At 40.5% G+C, this 15,127-nt stretch overlaps 1 protein-coding gene across 1 annotated transcript in view; it reads right to left on the bottom strand.

Moving 5' to 3' along the window:
* Nucleotides 1–6,374, bottom strand: part of GRXCR2 (glutaredoxin, cysteine rich 2) — a 13,070-nt gene extending 6,696 nt beyond the window's left edge. The window contains exons 1-2 of the mRNA XM_011939766.1: nt 6,039–6,374; nt 259–486 (exon numbers count right to left, since the gene is read on the bottom strand). Of these exons, the coding sequence (XP_011795156.1) occupies nt 259–486; nt 6,039–6,374 (564 nt within the window). The remainder of the gene's footprint in view (nt 1–258; nt 487–6,038) is intronic.
* Between the last annotated feature and the right edge of the window lie 8,753 nt (nt 6,375–15,127).

Here is a 15,127-nt window from a genome sequence, read left to right on the forward strand (position 1 = left end):
GAAAGAAAGAAAGAAAGAAAGAAAGAAAGAAAGAAAGAAAGAAAGAAAGAAAGAAAGAAAGAAAGGACTTATAACTGCTATTGATAACAATGTACCATTAAAATATAACAAATGTTAAAATTCCTCATATCTTCAAATTTAGATATCTTAAGTGTTCATATTCAAAAGGTTTTACTTAAGCAGTGCACAATCAAGCCAGCTTGGAGACCATTGCTGTAGGGCCAACTCCGAGTAGGACAGTCAAGCTCCCCAACGCACCTGAGTATACCGGTTATGGGGGAATGTGCTTTCTGCCTCCACCAAAGGTCTATCTTGCTGGTCCCTGCCTCCATAGCTTTCTTCTTTGTTCATCAGAGACGCTTCCTCAGCCTCTTCTTCCTTCTGGAGAATTTTCCTCACAAAGTCTCTCTTGTCCATTGGGGTTCGAATGATTTTCAGGTTATTAGTGTAGATGATTATCTTTCCAAAATCTATAATAGGTAGGGGCTAGAGAAATGGAGAATGAGCATGGAAACTTTACCACCGATCACCAAGTAGAGGGCTGCAGAACCTGTCCAACACACCAGGAAACAGCAGAGAAGGAACTTCCACCACCCAGCATTTTTGATCCCATCAGACCCCAAAGTCACAGTTCATTTCCTGGTCTGTTTGCTCTCTCTAAAAGCCATGAAAGCCAGCTTCCTTCTTCCTGTTGATGGTGACCAATCAAAGCTGAACTACTCAGAGTATGAGAGTCTGGAGGGCAGGGGCTAGAGCTTCTATTTGTATTGCATATCCCAACAGCCAATGCAGGACTGGGTATAATGAGTGTTTAATAAATACAGAGGGATACTTTTTTGTTTTATATAAATATCTCTCCAGTTTTTTATCAGCATAAATAATAATATTAGTAGATACCATTTATTGGCACTATTTGTGTCTCAGGCATCATGCTAGGCATTTTACCAACATTGCCTCAGTTTCTCCCCAAACATCCCTATGAGGCAGATGCTATGGTTTCCACATTAAAAGGTGAGGAGACTGAGCCTCAGTGGGCTTAAGTGCCTCACCAAGGTGACAGAGTTACTCGGGCACTGTGACTAGAATTGGAACCCAATCTGTCATCCTAAAGCCCATATTTTTACCACCTATATCACACTACTTAAAAGTATTTCCCCCCCCCCAAAAAATAGGATCATAATATATACTCTGTTGCAACCTATTTTTTCATTAGCTATATAATATGAAAATCATCTGTGCCAATAAATAGACTTCTAAAGCATCATTATTAATAGCTTTTGTTCTCTTGCATGGATTTTTCATGTGTTACTTAATCATTTGCTCAGGAATAAACCTGGACAATACCACAGCGCAGAAAAGAGGACTGGAGGGTAACTGTTTAGTAATTACTTTAAATAAAAGACTGCCTGACTGCAGCATCTAAACAGATTTGGTTTATACAGTTCTGTAAGCAGAGCAGAATATTTCATGCTGAGGTATTTAGTTGTGTAGTGTGATTGTGACATACAGGAAAGTCATGTAACCTCTCAACTTTAGTTTGCTCATTTGCAAAGGGACTGACATCCAGCATCGCCACAGACAAGCTAGTAATTAAAATACAGAAATGAGTGGTAAACATGTGTTGTCCTGAGACTCTTGAGTGCCCTCCAATTACCCCACCCTCCCCTCAGAGAGCCTCTAACATCTCTAAACCTAGCGATATAAGAGTTCATACTTAGGAACCCAAGTCTCAGTACCCTTCTCCAACACTCTATTGCCTTCTCTGCTGATTGAACAACGTTCTTGTGTCAACTTATGGGGGTGGGAGGTGCCATGAAAAACCTGTAAAACAGTGTTCACAAAAGCTGGAGATATTATGCAGATTTTGAGTTTTGTTGCCATTGTTGTTATTTAAAATTATTCTTCTGTAGTGCATGCACAATCATACTACACAACTAAATACCTCAGCATGAAATATTCTGCCCTGCTTGTAAGATTGTATAAACCAAATCTATTTATACGCTATAGTTAAGCAGTCTTGTATTTAAGGCCCTTGTATATTCAGCCATAACCTGGCTTGAGCAAGACTTCAATATTCAGGCTCTCTTTCTTGAAACACCCATGGAGTTTGCAATAATTATTTATTAAGCCACAAGCTTCCTATCTGGTCCTATTTTCTCTCCTTTTCTTCAAGGGATCGTGTAGCAGCTTCCATTTCCTATTGTTTTATGCAGGCTGGATTCTTATTTCACACTCTGGACTATCAGTTTCTGAATATCAGAAGATAAGGATGGTGGTACTTTTGGAAGGTTCCATTTCTACTTCTAGTAATAGCCAATGAGGTTCAGTTACTAGGAAGCTTTTCATTTCTAGAGCTGATTTCTTTTCTTCAAGACAAAACTCTCAATATGCTAAGAGAATCTGAGATCACCTACTCCAAACCCCTGTTTCTGAGCTGCTCAGTGAGACACCCAAGATAGCAAGTTTAATTTTTGATGTACCCCAAAGATGGAGGGTCTCAAATCACTTTTAAGGTGTAAAAGTTTTAGTTACCCTGATAGGCAAATTCTTCCTTGTGTCTAAGGAAACTCTCTGGGTGTAATGAAAGTTCACATTATGTGCTTACATTAAATGTCAATGAGGAACACCCACTCCTACATGACAGAGGGCCAGGACAGAGCCAAGAATTTTTCATTTCCTCCTAGTGCACAGAATGGCAACCTGTGTGACTGAGCACTTGTAAATACTCTTTTGTCTGTGGCAACATGCCTAGAGATTATTGATCAGGCACTATTAAATCTTTCCACTGTTCTGTTTTTAAATGCAGAAATGCCTTATTGGGTACTAGAAATTCAGTGGCTTTGGAGATAGACAGACTGGAGTTTAAACTGTATTAAAATGTTATTTGACAACTGTGTGAGATTTGCAAGTTAGTTAACCCTTATGAACTTCTGTTTTTCCAATCTGTAAAACTCTCATAGAAATCTTGTGAAGATGAAATTATGCAATATGTTTAAAGTAGGTGTTCAGTAAATGTTACCTCCCTTCCTTTTCCCTTCCATTTTCTTTGAACCTTATAAACTTCAGTTTTAATTGCTTAAAATATTTTGATTATTTATAACCTTTTTCTCTACCCATCACACAAAATTTAAAAGACTCAACATTTCTTTGATAAGAACCTGCTCCTTGTTACAATGGTGGGTAACATTTGCTAAGTGCATAAAATGTGCCAGGCACAATGCTAAGGGCTTCTTACGTATTATCTTTCAAAATCATCACAACAACTCTCTTAAGCAAGTCCTTTGATTACCCTCATATCACAATGGTGCTGAAGGTCAACAGGGTTAACTAGCTTGTTCAAGCTTAGGCAGTAAATGGGTAGGACTAAACATCAAGCTCAGGTTTGACTGGCATCAAAGCCCTTGTGTATGTGTATGTGTATATATATATATTTATCATCATGGTAATCTGTACATATGTATATATATATATATTTATCATCATAGTAATCTGTACATAACATAGAATTTACCATTTTAACCCTTTCTAAGTGTAGAATTCAGTGGCATTAAGTGCATTCACATTACTGTGCAGCCATCTCCACCATTCATCTCCAGAACGTTTTCTTCTTCCCAAATTGAAACGCTGTATCCATTAAACAACGACTCTTCTCCCCTGCCCCTAGCCCCTGCCACCCACCATTCTGCTTGCTGTCTCTATGATTTTGACTACCTAGGTACCTCAAATAAGTGCCATCATACAGTATTTGTGTTTTCGTGACTGGCTTATTTCATTTAGTATAATGTCTTCAAGGGTCATCCACGTTGTGCATGTGTCAAAACGTCCTTCCTTTTCAAGGCTGAATAATATTGTGTTGTATGTACAAACCACATCTTGTTTATCCGTTCATCAATCTATAGACATTTGGGTTCTTTCCACCTTTAGGCAATTGAGAATAATGCTGCTATGAACAATAGTGTACATACATCTGTTTCAGTTCAGAGCGCTTGCTTTGAATTATTGCACTTAATTGCTACCCAATGTAGTCTCATAGCCACTATTTACTAGGAGGTGTTTTACACTTGGATTCGTTATTGAAAAGTCATGACATTAGCTCTCATTTTCTTCTTTTTCATAAATACCACATTGACAAATGGTTCCAGGGTGTGGAGCTGCATGAATCCATCCTGGCCACTCTCATGCTCAGAAGCTGGCTATGATTGGGATGGGGAACTTGATCAGAAAACAAAGAAAACAGAGATAACGAGGCCAAGCAGGAATTGGACCTTCAACGTGGCCTCTAAAACTCATAGAGTACTGTGTTTTAACCAGCAGAGCCATGCTGCCATGGAGACTCATTTACCTAGGTTTATAAATTCTATAGTCCTAGCTACCAGGGAGACTGAGGCGGGAGGATCCCTTGAGCCCAGGAGTTTGAGATTGCTGTGAGTTATGATCGTACCACTGCACTCCAACCAGGGTGACACAGTGAGACCCTGTCTCTAAAAAAGAAAAAAGAAATTATACATTTACATCAATGCTAAATTTAGCACATGACTTATAAAGATCAAGCAACCCAAAATGTCTCTACTGTGGCCTTGTATAAGGTTTGAATGAACTGTGACTTTGTGAATTCTAAATCTACAAGTAAGACTTAGTTCAAAAGAAATAGTGTAAGTACAAGACTAGCCAAGTACCTAGGACCTAATAAGCACTCAACAAATGGTAGCTATTATTATCATGAAATAATATGGTTCTCTAAAAAAAGGAATATGCCCTAAAGAAAAACATTTGTAGAATCAGAAGATCTGGATTCTTATTCTGACTCTGTACCCAATGATCCTGTAGTATCAGATGGATCCCTTAACAACTTGGACCTCAATTTTTCTCATCTGCAAAATGGGAATGACCATACTTTGGCTTTTCTCCCCAAGGTTATGGTGAAGACCCAATGCCATCAATACAGACAGAGATAGCATGTGATGATACTTTGTAATGCATAAGTCACCCCATTAAGATACGAGGTCATTCATTTCAGCCCCCTTTAATATCAAAAACAAGCCTAATGTTATCTTTGGTAATTGTGAACATGCCTATAATTACCAATGCCAGTAAAGCCAGTAATACATTTGTCTGCAATAGATGCATTATCTATTCCCTTAGGAAACTAACAATAAAAATAATTCAAGAGTAATTATCTGGCTTTCACACTTTAAAGATGAGAACACATCCTGATGTGCTATTCATTAATATCATGGATACATTACATAATTGTATTTTATCTTTTTTAAAAAGGCATTAATGGTCCCACTGACAGCATATATACATCTCCTATGAATTTTTGGATATCAGTGAATGTTTTCCAGGTTCTACCTTAAAAGAAAATCATATATGGACTTTTGATTATCCGTGCTACTGAAAAGTAATTGAAATTCATAGATTAAACACATGTTTCAATTGAACCATTAGCTCATACTTCTTCCCCACGTAACATGTCCTCTGGCTGATTTGCGTTTCACCATCCCTTCCCAGGACTCCAACTACTCAGAGCTTATGCTAACGAGCAACGGAAAGGAAAAATAAAGATACAAAGCAGGCAGTAGGAGGAAGGCAATGGGGGTAAAAAACAAGACATGGATAAACTGCAAGCTGAATAATTGGCTGGAGTAAAATGAGCACTTTCAAATACTCAGCTCTTTCAGGAAACAAAACGACTGCATAATTGTCTAAAACCGCAGTCTGACAACCTGAAAACCACTGCACCTCTATTTAATTTACATTCCAGGAAAACTCAGTCAAAGATCCAATTACAATGTATTACCTTGGATGGAATTTGAATACTATATATGCTCATTGCACTTTCCAATTAGTAGTCAACAAGCATGTTATTTTTACCCCCAGAAATATTCATCTAATAACAGCTTCCCATTTGGTGCACCAATTGCTCTGGTTGGTACCGGAGGGTGAGCAAGACACAAATCTGAACCATTTAGGCATTTCTCTAAACACATTTTAGGAAGCCCTACCCTTAAAGCCTATGTGCCATGCACAATACCAACCTTATGGTCATTCGCCTTGTAATCGTTGAACAGAGGCTGGCCGCCTGCCAAGGTGTAGGCATTACCCTCTCTAAACACACTGATCCTCTGAGCAGTCAGCTTAGGGGAGTACAGCTGGGGTCTGGGGGCTTCCCCAGACCCATAAACACCATCCATTGGTTCAAGAGACTCTTGCAGAAAACTGTGAGGATATTCCTCCTTTGGTGACTCTAATTCCTGCCCATCCTCAAAGACCTGCTTCAGTACTCGACCACTGTAGGAGGAGGAGATTTTAAATCGTACTTTCCGGGGTTTGCCATCACTCTTCTGATTCACTTTCTTCTCGGGGTCCTCCATCTGCAGAAAGTTCACCCTGTGGTTTCCAGCCTTCCGTGTAGCCGGTGAAACTTGGGCCTCTGAGAAAAAGGCATTTTATTTTCTCTCCTCCTGCATATAATTAATTCAAGTTGTTGCTGGGGTATGGTCAGTTTACAGCAACTGACACCCATACATTAAATATTGATAGACCTTCATGAAAAGGCAAGCGATTCTGGTTTGATGGAGTGGATGGAATATAAGACAAGATTGATTCTTCTCATAATCCCAAGTTCACCATGACTTCACCCCAACCCTAGCTTTTCTTAACCTGAGGATGAAGAAGTTTATTTAGACTGAACATGTACCAATTCAATAAGGATCAGACACTCAATTAGTTAACAAGTGTCTTCTTACTGTTAGCAATGACAATTAAAATCTAGTGAGCATTTCATAAGTGCCAGAGATTGTTACATGCATTATTTTACTTCATCCTGACAATAACCCTACAAAGAAAATGTTATTTTTTTTACAGAGGGGAAAGTGAGGCTTAGAGCCACTTGTCATTTGTCTTCATCATTTGTCTGCTCTATTACACCTAAGTAAGTGACAGAGCAAGGATTTGAACCCAGATCTATCTGACTTCAAAACCCATGATCAGTCCACGTAACCAGAAGTTTTCCAGTTCTGTCCTAGAAGAGGAAATGAGGTCTTAGGTACAGTGGAGGTTCTTGGGGGCTGCTGCTAAAAACAGGAGAAGGCCGAGGGTCCTGGATTCTGGGCCTTCTCCCCCTACACTAACCAGAGCAGCTCCACTTGGTATGTATTTTATATTTGAGATTTCATTTGCAAGCACAGCACAAGTCCCCACTGCCTGTTGGACTTCGTAAATGCCCAAGACTAAAATAGTGGCTGGGGTGAATAGCACAGAAGCATGTGACCTGGGCCTGAGAACAGTCCTACAATCCCATGCAGGGAACAGACCTAATACAGGTGAAATAATAACCTCATGCTTAGAGAGCAAATTGCCCACAGCTGAATCCCAGAATAGCCACTCTGGGAAGAAGTGGTCTCTAAGGAAATAAGCATGGAAGGAGGTTTGTAAAGAAAAGGGTCCTTGGGCTGGGTGGAAAAGGGTAGGTTGGATGTGAGGAGCTGAAAGTGGAGTAAAGCCTTTCTCCCTGTCTTTGCTACCAGTATCACCATTCACTGAGTTGCCCAAATTGACCCCTCCTCCTGTTCCCCTACAGCCATTCACATGGATTCTTTTTTTTTTTTTAGACAGTGTCTCGCTCTGTTGCCAGGCGGGAGTGCAGTGGCGCAATCTCGGCTCACTGCAACCTCCACCTCCTGAGTTCAAGCAATTCTCCTGCCTCAGCCTCCCCAGTAGCTGGGACTACAGGCATGCACCACCATACCCAGCTAATTTTTGTATTTTTTGTAGAGATGGGGTTTCACCATGTTGGCCAGGATGGTCTTGTTCTCTTGATCTCGTGATCCACCCGCCTCAGCCTCCCAAAGTGCTGGGATTACAGGCCTGAGCCACCACACCCAGCCCATTCACATGGATTCTATCACCGCCGCCTTCTTTCATCCACCCCTGTCACCCTGGCCCTAGGTCAAACCCTCATCACTTCTGTTTTTAAAGTTGCAGCTGTCTCCCAAGGACTTCCCTACTCACCACCAATTCCATTCTCCATATTGATGTGAGAGCGATATTCCAAAACAAAAAGTCTTCAGGTGTCAGTCTCCTGCTGAAAGATCTTTTCCAGTGGTTCAGGGCATAAATCTTAACTGTTCCATGTGACAGGCAAAGCCCCTCAAAAACCAGCCTCACCTTCCTTCCTTTCCAGGCTTGCCCTCTGTCACTCTTCCAGGGGCTGCCTGGGATTGGTGTTCCAGTTATACCAACAAGCTTACCCATTTCTCAAACCCACAAGTTTCTATCTCTTATCCAGTACTCTGTTTCCTGATTTAGAGTGTCAAACTTCCATTCCTCCTTCAAGTCATACCTCAAATGTCGCTGCTTCTGGGCAGCCTTCCCACCTGCCCCAGGGGGAATGCCATTGGACTTTGGGACCTACCGCCATTCAGGTGCTTCTCACTTTCCCTTGTCCTTCCTATTTTTCCCGCCATTTAACTGTGAACACCTTGCAGTCAGAAGCTGTTCTTACCATCTATCTATTTCCAGTGTTTATCAAAGTGCCCAGTACATAATAGAACTCAGTAATTGTTGAATGAATGACTTCAGGTGAGAGAAACCAAATACACAAAGCTTTTTGAAAAGGAATTGAGCATATTTTATGTAGAATATTGAAGAGAGAGCTGGGCACAGTGGCTCACGCCTGTAATTGCAGCACTTTGGGAGGCTGAGGCGGGTGGATCACGAGGTCAAGAGATCAAGACCATCCTGGCAAACATGGTAAAACCCTGTCTCTACTAAAAATACAAAAATTAGCCAGGCATGGTGGCAGGCACCTATAGTCCCAGCTACTTGGGAGGCTGAGGCAGGAGAATCACTTGAACCCGGGAGGCAGAGGTTGCAGTGAGCCAACATTGCACCACTGCACTCCAACCTGGCAATAGAGCGAGACACCATCAAAAAAAAAATAGTGAAGAGGTAGGATCAGAAGACTTTTTTTTTTTAATCTACCTTTCTACTAAGGAAAAGTGTCACATTTGTAAACTCCCTGTGTAACTGGTGCAAGAAATAGGTGGGAGAGAAGAACTAGGGAAACAATGTTTAAAGCAAAAGAAAGATACACTTTTCATAACATTATAACTCCCCCAGGATGCAGAGTTGTCTGGGACATACCATCAGTGAATTACAGGAGACTGAGACCTTGATCTCTCAGCCCTCATGGCAGCCAGGTGGGCCCCAGGACTACATTAGCCTTATTCATTTACTTCACCATATAGAACAATATCAAGCTGGGCATGGTGGCTCGCATCTGTAACCCCAGCTACTCAGGAGACTGGGGTGGAAGGATTGCTTGAGCCCAAGAGTTTGAGACCAGTCTGGGCAACAAAATGAGACTTTGTCTCTACAAAAAGTTTTTAAAAAATTATCTGGGCATGGTGGTGCATGTCTCTAGTCCCAGCTATTCAGGAGGCTGAGGCAAGAGGATTGCTTGAGCCCATGAATTTGAGGCTAAAGTGAACTACAATTATGCCACTGTACTCCAGCCTGGATAACAGAGTAAAACCCTGTCTCTTAAAAAATTGTGTGTGTATGTGTGTGTGTGTGTGTGTGTGTGTGCACACACACACACACACACACATAAATGTAATAATTATTATTTTCCTTTTTTTTTTTTTCTTTTTGGAGACATGGTCTTGCTTTGTCACCCAGGTTGGAGTGAAGTGGTGCAATCTTAGCTCACTGCAACCTCTGCCTCCTGGGCTCAAGCAATCCTCCCTCCTCAGTCTCCTGAGTAGCTGAGACCAAGGCATGCAACAATTATTATTTTCTATCTATGCCATGCCATGAAAAAAATTGGGAACTCCTAACTAGAAGATTATTTTTTTCTATCTCTCCCAGGAAACAAATATTAATAAATAACCAATAGCCTATCTTCATCTAGAAAAACCAGTCAGCTGACTTCCACAATTACTTGTCAAGTAAACATTTTCAGTTGCCCCAAAATGAACGCCAGTAACAACAACAAAAACAAAGCTGGAAATGAGTTTTCCAAGTAACATTTTGTTCAACACTTTTTTATGCCATTTCCCATGTTCACAGACAGATTTTCAGTGAGCCAACCTAAAATCATGGGAAGTTTTGAAACAACCATGCTCATGCGAAAATTTTCAGATGTTGATGGTTCCAGAATAGTCACAAATACACTTCGAGAAGAACAAATTGATAAATTGAAAGCAATTTTGGCAGTATTATCAAAAGCCTTAAAAATATTTATATCTTTGAAACCTCCTAAGAAAGAAAATACTGTAGCTCCATATATCCAAAGACATTGTGGCAAAACGCTAATATCAGTTGCCTCTGGCAACTGGGTGGAGGATTTTGAGTGTTTGTTTTTTCTTTCCCAGTTTAATCATATTTTACTTGTTTGTGATAAGTTCATCTTACTTTGATAAGCAAGAATAAAATAAATGAAAAAAAATCCATTCCTTTCTATCCAATTATTTCTCTTCAGAAAATAGTTTTAAAGAAAGATATTTTAAAGAAAGATATTAAAGAAAGATATTTTAAAGAAAGATACTCCCCAAAATATTGTTCATACTGGGAAAAAAAAACTGAAAACAACTTAAATGTTCAACAGTAGAAATGCCACAATATGAAAAGTTATATAGTCATTTTTAAAAGGGAGAGGAGATACTTCTCCTTAGTAGAAAGGTAGATTTTTAAAAAAATCTTCTGATCCTACCTCTTCACTATTCATGTTTTTTTTTTTTTTCTGGATACGGAGTCTTGCCCTGTCACCAGGCTGGAGTGCAGTGGTGCAATCTTGGCTCACTGCAACCTCTGCCTCCCAGATTCAAGTGATTCTCCTGCCTCATATGGAAAAATAAGAAAATAATATGGAAACATATTTATAATACAAATTAAGTAGGAAAAGGTATAACAGATTTTATCTTCTGTGACATAGAATTTATATTATAAAACTGTAGAGAAGAGATCCGTTCCAAGATGACTGAATAGGAACAACTCCGGTCTGTAGTTCCCAGCATGACTGATGCAGAAGACAGGTGATTTCTGCATTTCCCACTAAGGTACCTGGTTCAGCTTATTAGGACTGGTTGGACAGTGGGTGCAGCCCATGGAGGGCAAGCTGAAATGGGGTGGGGCATTGCCTCACCTGGGAAGCACAAGAGGTCGGGGGATTTCCCTTTCCTAGCCAAGGGAAGCTGGGACAGACTGTACCTGGAAAAACGGGACACTCTCACCTGAATACTGCAGTTTTCCCAAGGTCTTAGCAACCAGCAGACAAGAAGATTCTCTCCTGTGCCTGGCTCAGTGGGTCCCACACCCACGGAGCCTTGCTCACTGCTAATGCAGCAGTCTGAGATCAAACTGCGAGGCAGCAGCCTGCCTGAGGGAGGGGCATCCGCCATTACTGAGGCTTGAGTAGGTAAACAATGCCACCGGGAAGCTTGAACTGGGCAGAGCCCACCACAGCTCAGCACAGCCTACTGCCTCTATAGACTTCACCTCTGTGGGCAGGGCATAGCTGAACAAAAGGCAGCAGACAGCTTCTGCAGAGTTAATTGTCCCTGACTGACAGCTCTGAAGAGAGCAGTGGTTGAGCACAGTTTTTGAGCTCTGAGAATGGACAGATGGCCTCCTCAAGTGGGTCCCTGACCCCCATGTAGCCTAACGGGGAGACACTTCCAAGTAGCGGCCGACAAACACCTCATATAGGTGGGTGCCCCTCTGGGATGAAGCTTCCAGAGGAAGGATCAGGCAACAATATTTGATGTTCTGCAATCTTTGCTGTTGTGCAGCCTCTGCTGGTGATATCCAGGCAAACAGGGTCTGGAGTGGACCTCCAGCAAACTCCAACAGAACTGCAGCTGAGAGACCTGACTGTTAAAAGGAAAATTAACAAACAGAAAGGAATAGCATCAACATCAACAAAAAGGACATCTACACCAAAACCCCATCTGTAGGTCACCAATATCAAAGACCAAAGGTAGATAAAACCACAAAGATGGGGAGAAACACAGCAGAAAAGCTGAAAATTCTAAAAACCAGAGTGCCTCTTCTCCTCCAAAGGATCACAGCTCCTCGCCAGCAACGGAACAAAGCTGAATGGAGAATGACTGTGATGAGTTGACAGAAATAGGCTTCACAAGGTCGGTAATAAGAAACTGCTCCAAGCTAAAGGAGCATGCTCAAACCCATTGCAAGGAAGCTAAAAATCTTGAAAAAAGGTTAGACGAATGGTTAACTAGAATAAACAGTGTAGAGAAGACCTTAAATGACCTGATGGAGCTGAAAACCATGCCACAAGAACTTTGTGACGCATGCACAAACTTCAGTACCTGATTTGATCAAGTGGAAGAAAGGGTATCAGTGATTGGAGATCAAATGAATGAAATGAAGCGAGAAGACAAGGTTAGAGAAAAAAGAGTAAAAAGAAATGAAAAAAGCCTCCAAGAAATACGTGAAAAGACCAAATCTACGTTTGATAGGGGTACCTGAAAGTGATGGGGAGAATGGAACCAAGTTGGAAAACACTCTTCCAGATATTATCCAGGAGAACCTCCCCAACCTAGCAAGGCAGGACAACATTCAAATTCAGGAAATACAGATAACACCATAAAGATATTCCTCTAGAAGAGCAACCCCAAGATGCATAATTGTCAGATTCCCCAAGGTAGAAATGAAGGAAAGAATGTTAAGGGCAGCCAGAAAGAAAGGTCAGGTTACCCACAAAGGGAAGCCCATCAGATGAACAATGGATCTCTCGGTAGAAACCCTACAAGCCAGAAGAGAATGGGGGCCAATATTCAACATTCTTAAAGAAAAGAATTTTCAACCCAGAATTTCATATCCAGCCAAACTAAGCTTCATAAGTGAAGGAGAAATAAAATCCTTTACAGACAAGCAAATGCTGAGAGATTTTGTCACCACCAGGCCTCCCTTACAAGAGCACCAGAAGGAAGCACTAAACATGGAAAGAAATAACCCAAAAACATGCCAAATTGTAAAGACTATCAATGCTATGAAGAAACTGCATCAATTAACAGGTAAAATAACCAGCTAACATCATAATGAGAGGATCAAATTCACACAAAACAATATTAACCTTAAATGTAAATGGGCTAAATGTCCCCAATTAAAAGACACAGACTGGCAAATTGGATAAATAGTCAGGACCCACCAGTGTGCTGTGTTCAGGAGACCCCATCTCACGTGCAGAGACACACATATGCTCAAAATACCAAGCAAATGGAAAACAAAACAAAACAAAATAAAAAACCAGGGGTTGCAATCCTAGTCTCTGATAAAATAGACTTTAAACCTACAAAGATCAAAAGAGACAAAGAAGGCCATTACATAATGGTAAAGGGATCAATTCAATGAGAAGAGCTAACTATCAATATATATGCACCCAATACAGGAGCACCCAGGTTCATAAAACAAGTCCTTAGAGACCTACAGAGAGACTTAGACTCCCATACAATAATAATGGGAGACTTTAACACCCCACTGTCAACATTAGACAGATTGAGACAGAAAGTTAGCAAGGACATCCAGGACTTGAACTCATCTCTGCACCAAGCAGACCTAATAGACATCTACAGAATTCTCCACCCCAAATCAACAGAATATAAATTCCTCTCAGCACCTCATCATACTTATTCTAAAATTGACCACATAATTGGAAGTAAAACACTCCTCAGCAATGCAAAAGAACAGAAATCATGACAAACCATCTCTCAGACCACTGTGCAATCAAATTAGAACTCAGGATTAAGAAACTCACTCAAAACCACACAACTATATGGAAACCAAACAACCTGCTCCTGAATGACTACTGGGTAAGTAACAAAATGAAGGCAGAAATAAAGATGTTCTTTGAAACCAATGAGAACAAAGACACAACATACCACAATCTCTGGGACACATTTAAAGCAGTGTGCAGAGGGAAATTTATAGTACTAAATGCCCGCAAGGGAAAGCAGGAAAGATCTAAAATTGACACCCTAACATCACAATTAAAAGAACTAGACAAGCAAGAGCAAACGCATTCAAAAACTAGCAGAAGGCAAGAAATAACTAAGATCAGAGCAGAACTGAAGGAGATAAGAGACACAAAAATCCCTTCAAAAAATCAAAGAATCCAGGAGCTGGTTTTTTTTAAAAGAACAACCAAATTGATAGACCACTACCAAGACTACTAAAGAAGAAAAAAGAGAAGAATCAAATAGATGCAATAAAAATGATAAAGGGGATATCACCACCAATCCCACAGAAATACAAACTACTATCAGAGAATACTATAAACATATCTATGCAAATAAACTAGAAAATCTAGAAGAAATGAATAAATTCCTGAACACATACACCCTCCCAAGACTAAACCAGGAAGAAGCTGAATCTCTGAATAGACCAATAACAGGCTCTGAAATTGAGGCAATAATTAATAGCCTACCAACGAAAAAAGTCCAGGACCTGACAGATTCACAGCCGAATTCTACCAGAAGTACAAAGAGGAGCTGACACCATTCCTTCTGAAACTATTCCAATCCATAGAAAAAGTGGGAATCCTCCCTAACTTTATGAGGCCAGTGTCATCCTGATACCAAAGCCTGGTAGAGACACAACAAGAAAAGAGAATTTTAGACCAATATCCTTGATGAACACAGATGTGAAAATCCTCAATAAAATATTGGCAAACCGAATCCAGCAGCACATCAAAAAGCTTATCCACAATGATCAAGTTGGCTTCATCCCTGGGAGGCAAGACTGGTTCAACATACTCAAATCACTAAACGTAATCCATCATATATACAGAATCAATGACAAAAGCCACATGATTATCTCAATAGATGCAGAAAAGCCCTTCGACAAAATTCAACAGGCCTTCATGCTAAAAACTCTCAATAAGCTAGAATGTATCTCAATAAACTTGAATGTATCTCAAAATAACAAGAGCCATTTATGACAAAGCCACAGCCAATATCAATATCATACTGAATGGGCAAAAACTGGAAGCATTCCCTTTGAAAACTGGCACAAGACAAGGATGCCCTCTCTCATCACTCATATTCAACATAGTGTTGGAAGTTCTGGCCAGGGCAACCAGGCAAGAGAAAGAAATAAAGAG

Source organism: Colobus angolensis, unplaced genomic scaffold (assembly GCF_000951035.1).
Source record: "Colobus angolensis palliatus isolate OR3802 unplaced genomic scaffold, Cang.pa_1.0 Scaffold183, whole genome shotgun sequence".
Classification (NCBI taxonomy): Eukaryota; Metazoa; Chordata; class Mammalia; order Primates; family Cercopithecidae; genus Colobus; species Colobus angolensis.